Source organism: Notechis scutatus, chromosome Z (assembly GCF_049901735.1).
Source record: "Notechis scutatus isolate UNSWTSFEM ecotype Mainland chromosome Z, rNotScu1.2, whole genome shotgun sequence".
NCBI classification, from domain to species: Eukaryota; Metazoa; Chordata; class Lepidosauria; order Squamata; family Elapidae; genus Notechis; species Notechis scutatus.
The window spans coordinates 52,837,474-52,850,113 of record NC_142025.1 but is presented as its reverse complement, the minus strand read 5'-3'; the positions used below and the strand labels follow the sequence as shown (position 1 = coordinate 52,850,113).

The 12,640-nt window shown below is 37.3% G+C and overlaps 1 protein-coding gene across 1 annotated transcript; it reads left to right on the top strand.

The window, feature by feature from the left end:
* The first annotated feature begins 1,224 nt into the window (after positions 1-1,224).
* LOC148128863 (uncharacterized) lies at positions 1,225-2,452 on the top strand. The gene has a single exon (XM_087945866.1). It carries the CDS (start codon positions 1,292-1,294, stop codon positions 2,450-2,452), a length of 1,161 nt encoding a protein of 386 aa, XP_087801992.1. The 5' UTR covers positions 1,225-1,291.
* The last annotated feature ends 10,188 nt before the right edge of the window (positions 2,453-12,640 follow it).

Sequence of the window (12,640 nt, the reverse complement as noted above, 5' to 3'; positions counted from 1 at the left end):
GGAATATACCCGCCCAATAAAAATAGAAAAAGGAGTCAGACAGGGCTGCCCACTCTCACCCCTGCTCTTCATATTATCACTAGAAGCATTATTAACATGAATTAAACAGAACCCAGACATAAAAGGATTAAAGGTTAAGAAAAAAGAATATAAGTTGCAAGCATTTGCGGATGATATGACTTTTTTCAATGAAGAACCAATAGAAAAAGGACAAAAACTGATGAATGAATTAGAACAATTTGGAACAGTAGCAGGACTAAAAATTAACAGGAAGAAAACGAAATTAATGACTAAAAATTTAACAGGAAATTAGAACTAGAAGAAGTTTTGGGACTACAAGTGATAAAGAAAGTTAAATATTTAGGAATATGGTTGACAGCACATTGTAAGACAATAAAGGAAAACAATTATGACAAATTAATGCAACGGGTAAAGAAGGATTTAGAAACATGGGGCAAACTGCAACTTTCACTATTAGGCATGTAAGAAGTAGAAGTAGAACTATGCTCGAGGTTCCATCCTGCTGCCTTGGATGTGAACCCGCTTCTGCAGAACCGAATAAATCAACTCGTGTTTGAAGATTCGTGTCGTGTCTTGTGTTTCGTGTGAATCGCAAACTCCCAATTGGCGAGCCAGGGCAGGAGCCTTCACGACGACCCTCGGGGTCTCGGGGACTGGTGAGTAGTGGCCACTCTATCTCCTTTTGTGAGATAAACCCTCCCCGACTCTCGAGAGGTTCCAGGAGGCTCCTCGAAGCAGAAAACCCAGAGAGACACACGAACGGACTTCACCGGGTGCGAGAGAAAAGACGGTACCGAGAATAGCCAGAGTGGTCTGGGACCACGGAGAAACCTGAGTTGGGGATGCCCACACATCCGCAAACCTGAGAGAGGTCCCGGAGTGATCAGGTAATATTGTTCCTTTTTTTAAAGTGTTTTGGTAGGAATAAGAGTGAGGGATCCTTAAATTCTCAACGAAACTGAGAGTCCAGCGCTTGCTGGAGGATAGGTCAGGGAAGACGAAATGGGAAAAGGACACAGTAAGGAGTTGAGGGAAGATTTAGAGGCTAACGTAGGAGAGACAGACAAAGAAGGCAGAAAACCTATTCCGGTGGATTCGCCATTGGGACAACTGTTACAACAATGGTTTTCCCGAATCTGAAACATTATACCCGGAATCTTGAAAAGAAGCACATGATTTATTTGTGCAAATACAGGTGGCGAAATATCCCCTAATTGATCCTAAATTTCCATATCATTGGTCTCCGGAGGGAGAGACCAGTATATATTGGATGAATCAATTGAAAGATTATATATTGGCCCATAAACAGAAGGCTGAAATCCCATATATTGAGGTGTGGTACCATGTAAATTTTGAAGGACCCAGCCCGCCACCGGCTGATCAATTTGTGTCCAAAACCAAAGATTCGGAATCGGACGATGAATTCTATCGTCCACCACCTTGGTATGTTCCTCCAGATCCCCAGCAGATAATTGCTGCTGCAGCAAACATCCCAATTCCTCCCTCCCCTCTGCCTGCGCCACATGCGCCTTTGCGGAGAGAATTGAGGGATCTGGAAAGGAACGTGCAAAATCTTCCTTTTCCACCAGCACAGCCAGTACAGGCTTACCCTTTGCGAGAAGTACCGAATGGTCTAAATGCTTTGGGTCAACCTGTGGCTATGTACGCTATTCAGCCTATGAGGCCAGGGGAACTGAGAGAACTTAAACAGTCACTTCCCCGACTTCATGAGGATCCACAGAAAGTGTCAAAGGAATTGGAATTGTTTTTGGGGCCGAATGATTACACCTATGAAGAAATAATGTACATACTTGGTCATTTATTTAGTAGGGAAGAAAGAGATTTGATCAGACAGGGAGCAATAAAATATTGGCGAGTATTGCAATTGGGAAATGCACAAGCAGTTGCTGGAGACGTTAAGTTTCCCTTGGCACCTCCCAATTGGAATATTCAAAATGCAAACGATAGACAGAATATGAGAGATTTGAAAACAATGGTAATTGAGGGAATCAAAATTGCTGTCCCACAAGGATGCAATTTGACAAGAGCTTTTGAAATTTCACAAGAGAAAGATGAATCTCCTGGGGACTATTGTGCCTGGTTGAGACAAAGTTTAGAGAAATATTCGGGCGTTGACCCAAACTCACCTGCATTTGAATCTATGCTGAAAATGCAGTTTGTGGCTGGGGCATGGCCGGATATTCAGAAGAAAATTCAGAAAATTGAAAATTGGGGAGGACAAGGAATTACAGATTTAATTTGGAATGCCCAACAGACATTTGTGAATAGAGAAGAGACAAAGACAAGACAGAAATCCCAAATGATGTTAGCAGCAGTACAAACAGCTGCTCAGAATGAAGTGAAGAAATCCATGGGAGAAGGTTTTCGAGGAAGGGGCAGAGGATTTGTGCCCGTTAGAAGAAGGGAGTAGAGACTTGTTTGCCTTTGAATGGGATGATCCAGAGACAGGAAGAAAGCAACAGTTGAGATGGACTGTGCTGCCTCAAGGCTACACAGAAAGTCCCCTGTTGTTTGGACAAGCTCTGGAAGAAAAGTTACAGACATTTCCTAGGGAACCAGAGGTGAGTTTGATCCAGTATGTGGATGATTTGTTGCTATCAGGAGAGAAAGAAATAAAAGTTAGAGAGAGTTCAGTAGCTTTGCTGAATTGGTTGAAGGAACAAGGATTGAAGGTGTCAAGAGAAAAGATTCAGTTTGTAGAAAAGAAAGTGAAATATTTGGGACATTATATCCAACAGGGAGTGAGGTCATTGGATCCAGAACGAGTGAAAGGGATAATGAGTCTAGCTCCTCCTAGGAATAGGACTGAAGTGAGAAAAGCTTTAGGATTGGTGGGATATTGTAGAGCATGGATAGATCAATATGCGGTGTTGGCTCAGTTTTTGAATCAGAAACTGAGAGGCAAAGAAAAGCAAATTAGTTGGTCAGAAGGAGATAAGCAGAAGTGGGAAGAAATCAAGAGGGCGTTGGCCACTGCTCCGGTATTGGCTTTGCCTAACTTGAAGCTTCCTTTTCACTTGTATGTTTCTGCAAGATCAAGAGTTGCAGTAGGAGTGCTTGCTCAGAAAAGGGGGGGGGGCGTTATCAGCCCATTGCCTTTTTGAGCAAAACGTTAGAACCAGTTGTGAGGGGATGGCCTGTCTGTGTACAAGCAGTTGCAGCCACAGCAGTGTTGGTTGTTGAAAGCAGAAAATTGACCTTTGGGGAAGCACTTGTGGTGCATTCCCCACATCAAGTGACATCAGTCTTGAATCAGTTGGCATCCACTTGGATGACAGAGGGAAGGATTTTGAAATATGAAACTATTTTGAGAACTAGTCCAAATGTAGTCATAGGGACAGACAAGAATTAGAACTTGTCCTAGGAAGGATGTGGGTGTTTCACCCTTTGAAATGTTAATGGGCCGACCATATCTTACAACCCTTGGGGGACCCATACCAGAATTCAGAGATATGTTTGTGAGAAAGTACTTGCAGACACTGTCCAGGTCTCTATTGTCTCTTCAAAAACAGGGACTTTTGGCACAGCGACCACCGCTAGTAGGAAGTCAACATCCCTATGAAGCTGGTGATTGGGTGCTTGTGAAGACTTGGAGGACTGAGAAATTGCAACCCAGCTGGGAAGGACCATACCAAGTGCTTTTGACTACTGAGTCTGCTGTCCGGATGAAGGAGAGTGGATGGACTCACTACAGTCGTGTGAAAGCAGCTCCAGAACTTAAGAAGCCTTGGAGAAGTCACCCAGTGGAAGGACAACCTTTGAAACTGACTTTTAAAAGATAAAATCATGTATATGTTTCTGTGTATTTCAACTGTACTTGTGAGTGTTTTTGTCTTACAACAGGTTGAGGAAGCAGAAACTGAACAATCTCGATACGTTCAGAGAGCAGGGGATCTTGGGGAAGATCTCTGGACGGATAATTGCTATATCCAAGACATAAGAGCAACAGCTAAGAGTTTGAATGTTACTGATTGTTGGTTATGTATGCATTTACCTGGGAAAGCTAAAGAAGGAGTGATTTTACATGGGGTACCACTAACACAACAGATGATGGTGCCACGAGGGGAAACCAAAACTAGACCTGTAAAAAGAAAAATGACTAGGAAAGTATTTGTTCATTTAAGAGAAACGGCTTATGTTTGCTTTAAAAGGAATGTTACTGGAGGACCATTTCTTGAAGATTGGGAAAAGTGTAATAAGACATTGGAAATGCCTAAAACATGTCTTAATCATAGTATAAGTACCAGTTATAGATGTAAGAATGAATATATGCCAGAGTATACATATTACTGTCAGATGTGTGTTTACTTTGAGAACATAATCAATTGGACTAGATATTCAAACATGCCTTGGGCTATGGAAAATAATAGATGGATGCTGTGTGGAAAACATGCTTATAGAGAAATACCAAAACTATGGTCAGGTACTTGCACCATGGGTTTTGTATTACCTGTAATATACAAATTAGATAAATTGCCAAATACACGAATTAGAAATAAAAGAGAGTTAGATTCTGGAATACATCATAGATCTTGGTATGAGGGTACGGCCAGAGCTTTAATAGCCCCACTTGGAATAGGGATGAATTATCGAGGATATTACCAGATTAAATAATTTTACAGTTGCTATGTTTAATGACACAATTAGAACAATTAAGATGATTAATGAGGAATTATCTGAGGTAAGACAAGTAGCTTTGCAAAACAGATTCGCTTTAGATATTGTGTTAGCTGCTAAAGGGGGAGTGTGTGCCTTAGTTCATTCACATTGTTGCACCTATATACATAATTATGAACCAAACATCACTAGAACTGTAAAAGATATGGAAGAAAGAGTGAAAGAGTATCAGAAACAATGGGATGAATCTGGAATAGCAGGTTCATTGTGGGATGCATTATGGTCTTGGCTGCCAGATGGTAGTTGGTGGAAATGTATTTTGACAACGGTTATAACAATCATAGTAATCTTGATTGCTTTATGTTGTTGTATTCAATGCTTACCTAATTTGATGCAAATGATGATATCTGCCTGTGATAAGATAAAATTTAGTAAGCCAGAAGAAACAGAAAAATTGTTGTATAATAGAAAGGATGAAACTGCCATTTCGAAAAGAATTGATAAGGACTTAATTGCTTTTGAAACAGTTATGATCCAGAAAAGGGGGGATTGTAAGAAGTAGAGCAATATGAATCAATTTTGTATGTGTGTTTCAAAAAGCAGCTTCAGTACTTTTCCAGAGGAAGTAGCCAAAACCACTCGCTGTCAGTTGGTAGCCTGGAAAGTACTGATAAGGAATGGGTGTTTTCTATCTGTGAACCAAGCCATCGTATGATGGGGTGGGGGCTAGGGTATAAGTATGTTGAATAAACTATGCTCGAGGTTCCATCCTGCTGCCTTGGATGTGAACCCGCTTCTGCAGAACCGAATAAATCAACTTGAAGATCTGTGTCGTGTCTTGTGTTTCGTGTGAATCGCAAACTCACAGGCAGAATCGCTGCTATTAAAATGAATATTCTTCCAAAATTCTTCTATATATTTCAGACGGTTCCAATTAAAGTACACAATTTTTTTTTGAAAAACTTAACAAAATAATTGCAAAATTCATCTGGCAAGGGAAAAAAATCTAGAATAAACTTAAAGGCAATGTAGGATATGAAGAGCAGGGGAGGGCTGGCACCCCTAAATTGGGAGTTGTATTATAGTGCGGCCTCTCTAGTATGGTTGAGAGAATGGGTAAATTTAACCAATAAGAGAATATTACTCTTAGAAGGCCATGACTTACAGAGGCGGTGGCATGCTTTTTTATGGGATATTGGGGAAACTAGCCAGAAATATTTTCACAGACACCTAATCAGAGATTCATTATTGACTAATTGGAAGAAAATACGGAAAAAACACTACTTAAAGATACCAATCTGGATCTCAACAATGGAGGCGATGATCCACCCAAATAATCTGGATATTACTAAAATGATTAAATACAAAGACCTATTGGATATGCAAGGAAATCTGAAATCGTGGCAAGACCTTCAGGATCAGGGATTAAAAATTGATCGGTGGACATATCTTCAAATCCAAAGTAGATACAAACAGGACAAGAAAGAATTTGGAATTAATAATAAATTCCAGCAATTAGATACAATTTTATTAGGATCGGGCAAAAAAAAATATAACAAAATTTTATAATTATTTATTAGAGGTAGAATTAGAGGAAGAAATTGTTAAAGGGAAATGATAGCCTGGAGTAGGAATATAGGACGTAGTATTACCTTAACAGAATGGGAAATGGTCTGGGGTTGAAATAACAAAATCACAAAATTGGTAGCAAAGAAAATGCCTATAAAATGGTTTACATGTGGCACCTTCCTCCTTTGAGACTAGCGAAGATGCATCCCAATATGAGTCCGAACTGCTGGAAATGGGGAAAAAAAAGAGGGAACTTTCTTCCATATGTGGGGGTCTTGTACAGAAGCTCAAAAATATTGGCAGAAAATTAGAAATTGGCTGGAGGAAATGACAAGAGAACAGATCGAATTTAAACCAGAGTCCTTTCTATTAGGGATCCTTGATAAACAACTACCAAAAAAAGTGAAATATATAATAATACATATTTTGACAGTGGCCAGATTGGCTTTTGCACAATGTTGGAAACAGCTTCATGTTCCACCAGAGGAGATGACTATTCAAAAAATTTCAAGTTGTGCAGAAGTGGACAAATTAACCTTGGCATTAAAAGACAAAGACACTTCAATATATTACAACAGCTGGAACTGCTGGTACAAATGGATAGACCAAAGATAGATTTCACACTAAAAGGCAAAAGAAGATATGATAGAATTGTAGTAGTGATATACAGATATATGTAAGGATTAATTGTGTATATGGCATAAAATAAGGATAAAAAGGAGGTCTCACAAACTGTTGAAGATGAAAATGTTTTTAATTGTTTTCTATCTTTTTCTTTCTATTCTTTTTTTTCTTCTTTTCTTTTTCTCTCTTATGTATGTGTTGTTGGTCCATTCTAATTGTAAAATCAATAAAGTGTATTTTTTAAAAAAAGACTTTGCTTCTTAAAACTGTAAGGAAAATTGATACAATAAAACAAAAACTTTGAAAAATTGAAACAAAGAAAGAAACAGGAAATTCTGCCCTTGGATTAAATTGATGACTCTGATATGGATTTGGCATTGCATTAGCTGAGGATTAAAACTTGAGAGGAAGAAAACAAAAGCTGACTGTTGGAAATTAACTTTAAAGACACTGTTTGGACTAAATTGTTAATTAGAAAGCTGTAAAATGGCGATATCTCTTCTGGCATTAAAAATGGAACTTAGAAACACAAAAGAAATATTACAAGAACGAGGTGAAATGCTGGGCTTTGCTTGAAAATTCATTGAAAATGCGATAGCAGAGAATGAACAAAAAAGACAAAGGACGGAAGAAGAGGTGGAGCAAATCATAGAAGGGGCCATCTTTAATTACCATCAAGAACAAAGAACTCTGGAAAGAAAGAGGAAAAGAGTTAAAAATAAATATTGGAGATTTGGGGAATTGAATAAAGAGGGAAATATCCAGAAAATTTAAAAAGGGAAAAAGAATCAGCAGAAATTCGAAGGGCAGAAGGGAGTTATAAATAGAGAGGGCGATAAAAACTGGAGGGCAGAAGGGAGTTATAAATAGAGAGGGCGATTAAAACTGGAGTGAATAAAGGGGAAAATACAAGGGAAAAGAAATTTTTTTTCATTTTTCCAATTTTGTGCAAATACAATCCTAGCTGCTGTTAATACATTAATAATCAATTATGTTAATTCTTTGTTGCAACCCTCAGGCAAAATTTTCAATAAAAATGTCTCTGGTTTTAAGTCTATAGGTTGTTTTATCATCTTTTCCAGCCACATGTTTATTCTAGTCCAATACTTTTTAGCTTCTGTGCATGTCCACCACATATGGTAGTATGATCCTGATGACTTCTGACATTTCCAGCACTTCGCCGACTTATCTTTAAACAACTTGGCAATTCTCATTGGGGGTAGATGCCACCTGTAAAACATCTTATACAAATTCTCTTTATAGGCCATTGACATAGTTAATTTATAGTTTCTAGGCCATTATATCTGCCATTTATCCAAGTCTGTCCCATACCCAAAATTTTTCCCCCACGCAATCATTGATTCTTTTACTTGTTCTTCCTCTAATTTCACTCCTAATAAATAACTATATAATTTTTTGATCAACTTCTCTTCAATGCCTGTTAGGATTTTATCCAGTTCAGACAGTTCCTTATAAAACCCAGCCATTTTGATGTCTTTTTCATACCTTGTATGTATTTGCAAATACAAATACCAGTTTATATTTATCCCTTGTAACTCTAATTCTTGCTTTGTTTTGAGTTTACTCTTTTCATTTAAATTTTCTTCATATCTAATAATGTATTCCTTTTTAAAAAGCTGTGGATATGTAAAAGCTTCTAATGTTGATAACTAAACTGGTATTTTCATATAATGATAGCCTCTTTTTTTCCTCATACTGTCAATAAGGTGGCCCTAATGTAGTGTCTCCTAAAATATCCTTGTACTTTACTTTCTTTATACCATAAAAATGCATGCCATTCCAATTGTAAATCATGCCCTTCTAGTGTTAACCATCTGACATTTTTCAATACAATCCATTCTTTCATCCACATCAATATTGTTGCCTGGTAATATAGTTCCCAATTGGGTAATCCAAAACCCCCTCTCACCCTTGCATCCTGCAATAGTTTTGTCTTAATTCTTGTCTTTTTCCCCTGCCAGATAAATTTCAACATCATTTTATTTAAATCTTCAAAATATTTTTTCAGTCTTATTGGAATTGTCTGGAATAGATATAATATTTTTGGCAATACATTCATTTTAATTGTCGCTATTCTACCTATTAAAGATAGTTGTAAATTTTTCCATTTTTCCAAGTCTATCGCATTCTGTTGTTGCAATCTCTCATAATTATCTTCCTTAAGTGTTCCGCAACTAGCTCTTATTTGTATCCTTAAATATTTCACTTTTTCTTTTGTTTTTCTGTCATATTTTTTGCTAAAATTTTTGTTTTTCCTTTGTTTATTTTCAGTCCTGCTACTTTGCCAAATTCCTCTATTATCAGCTTAGAGCCTGTTTCCAATGGTACTTCCAATATAAAGACCAAATGATCTGCGAAAGCTTGTAATTTATACTCTTCCTTTTTTATTTTCATTCCCTTTAATTCTTCATTTTTCCTAATATTTCCATTCAATATTTCCAAGGTTAATACAAACAATAATGGGGATAGTGGACAGCCTTGTCTGGTTCCTTTTTGAATGTTAATATTTTCTGTCAATTCTCCATTTATCATTGCTCTTGCTGTTTGCTTGTTATATATCGCCTTTAATGAATCTGTCTCTGAAACCCATCTTCTCCAATTGCATCAACATAAACTGCCAATTCACATTATCAAACGCTTTCTGTGCATCTAAAAACACTAATGCCATTTGTTTCTTTTTCCATATTGTACTGTGAGTTATACAGAGTGTATAGGTCACTGTATATTCTTCCCTTACTAGAGAGATTGCCAGGGAGGGCAGACAATTTTTATGTAGACTTTCTCCTCCAGGATTCAAACCCAGCTATTACACATGCAGTGGCAAAATTCTTGTTGCTGCAATGTCTACTAGAAAAAAATGGTTACAGAATTATAGCTGTCAATTTGTGACAATTTTTGGAGATAGAACAATCTTTGGGAAATGATATTTACACACATACTTATTGGCTCTCCACTCATATAAACCAGGGAGTGCCCCTAGCTGTTTGAGAACATGTATTTTCTTAACAAATGTTTTTATCCACTATTAATGTATTATAATGTGTCAGCATTTTTTTATACATATTGTAAACAGTGATGTCTATTGCTGGTCTATGACCATAATAAAGTTATATTCTATTCTTTTTTCCATATTTTGTATAAATTCTTTATCTTGCAATATTGTTTGATTCAGCATCCATCTCCATTTTCATTTTTGTTCTTCCCATATAACTTTTATTGGATTGTGATCTTTATTATTTTTTATTTATTACAAGATAATAAACATAAGTATAAATATAGGAAATGGGTACAAATAATTGGGGAAAATAGGACAGGGACAGTAGGCCCATACATTAGGTTCTATTTCTCTCTTGTACACGTTTTCAATTCTGAGGATGTCCATGCCATATTTATTCTAGACCAGGATTTATGCCTATTTGAATAGAATGAATACTGATTTTTCTGGGGGTGCGCTTCTCTCCACATATCTTGAATTCCTATTTCTCCTGTCATTTTTTATCTGTTTTGCTACTCTTATAGTCAAGTTCTGTATGTACAATTGCATTGAAGTCTCCTACCATACAGATATTTTCATACTCCAATTCTATAATTTTCTTATGAAGTTTCCCATAAAACTCATCTTGGTTGCTATTAGGTGCATATATCGCTATTAACAATATCTGTTTTTGGTTCATTATTACCTCCACCATCAATATTCTCCCATCTTCATCTGCAAAGATTTGTCTAACCTTTATTGTTTCTTTAATATATAACGCCCCCTTTTTCTTTTGCTGCACTAATGAAAAATATAGTTTCCCAATTTTGGGGCAGTCTAATAGTTTACTATATTGTTTTTTAGTATATACCTCTTGGAGACAAATTATATTGAATTTCATTTTTTTTTAAATTTATTAAAAATCCCTTTTCTTTTCATAGATGAGTTCAGTCCATTTATGTTAATTGATAATAATTGTCTTTCTTCTTCCATTGTTTACTTGTAGATAGACTTTGTTGTTCTAGTTGATCTTATTTCTCTCTGTTCTTTCTGTCTTGCTCCTTCTTGTTCCCTTCTCTCTTTTTTGTTCTGCTTCAGTTTCTTCTTGTTGCGTGCTTCCCTCTACTGTCACTTCCTCTTGTTTTTTGCTATCTATTTCTTCCGTTTTCTCTTCTTCCTCATGTGCTGCAAAGTAGTGATAATAGAATTTTTCTGCTTTCTCTATTGTGTCTAATCTATGTCTTTTTTCCATCCAAGTCACCAATATTCCCTCTGGTATTAGCCATCTGAAGTTTACATTGTGTTTTATGAGTTGTCTTGTCAAAAATTGATATTGTTTCCTTATATCTCTTACTCTTCTGGGCATTTATTTCAGAACTGCTATTTTTCTCTCTTTGGTGGGATTCAATTTTTTTTACTACCAGTTCTGTGGATGTGGCTTGGTGGGCGTGGCTATGTGGACATGTGACTGGGTGGGCTATGTGGACATGTGACTAGGTGGGCTATGTGGACATGTGACTGGGGGGGTGTCAAAAGACAGAAAATCACTTTCTGGAGCAGGGAGTTGGACTGGATGACCTCCAGGTACCTTCCAGCCCTGGATTGCTGTGCTGTTTCAAAGCATCCTCTGAAACTGTGTCTAGTGCAGGGTCTTCAAACTTGACAGCTTTAAGACTTGTGGACCAACTCCCAGAATTCCTCCTCCAGTCAGGAATTAGCTCAGGAATTCTAGGAGTTGAAGTCCACAAGTCTTAAACTTGCCAAGTTTGAAGACCATTGGTCTAGAGGCAAGGTTTATGATCCTTCCTTCCTCTCCTTTTTATCTTCCTCTCTTTCTTTCTTTTTCTCGTTCTCTCTTTCTCCCTTCCTTTCTTTCTTCCATCCTTCCCTCCCTCCTGCTTTCTTTCTCTTTCTTTTTTTCTTTTGTAGAACCCACCCTGTGCCCCATTTTTGGCCTAGTGGGCCTCAGGAAAGCCTCCTGGGAGCTGAAAAAAAAGCAGCATTTTGAAGCGAGGACAGGAATCAGCTGTGCCGTGCAATTTAGATTAGCTACAAAGCAAGAAATCCAAGGATTTCCTGCTTTCTAGCTAATCTAAGTCACATGGCACAGCTGATCATCACCCAGCTGATTGTTGGAAATACTGATTCGGCTGAACTAGTAGATTTTTTTACTACCAGTTTGGCTGAACTGATAGCAAAATTTTTACTACCAATTTGGCCAAATCGGGCTGAACCAGTAGAATACCACCAATGCATTTTTTGCTCTTTAGAGTATTTCTTATTGGTGTATTTCATAGTCTTATTGCCTTCTTTGTAAACCTCACATGTACCACTCTGGGAAATTTATTCCTTCTCGCATAACTTGTATATATTCTAAATATTTCATCAATCCCAGAGTGGACTTTCTGCTTACTCTTTTCCAATGCATCTGCCAACAATTCTGCCATTTTTTTCAGTGAGATCTTCTCCTTTTTCTGCCTCAATATTCTGAAATCTCAGAAAGTATTCACCTCTATCCATCTCTAATGTAATTATAGATTGCTCAAGTTCGTTATCTACCTTGGTCAATCTGTAATTCATGTCTTCTACTTTCTTATTTGTTTGTTCAGTATTCTCTTCCATTTTCTGAATCTGTTGTTCATTTTTAGTAATTATTTGCTGGATGTTGTCTATTTTATCCTCCACCCTTTTTTCCATCTTTTGCATCTTATCTGCCAGGTCATCATGATTCTTAGCCATAGCTTCTTGTAGTAGTTGAAACATGGTTTTTGACTTCCGGTTGCAGTGCCACAG

What these genes read in the sequence shown, in the direction of transcription:
- LOC148128863 (XM_087945866.1), top strand. Translation starts at nt 1,292, where the DNA reads ATGAATCAATTGAAAGATTATATATTGGCCCATAAACAGAAGGCTGAA.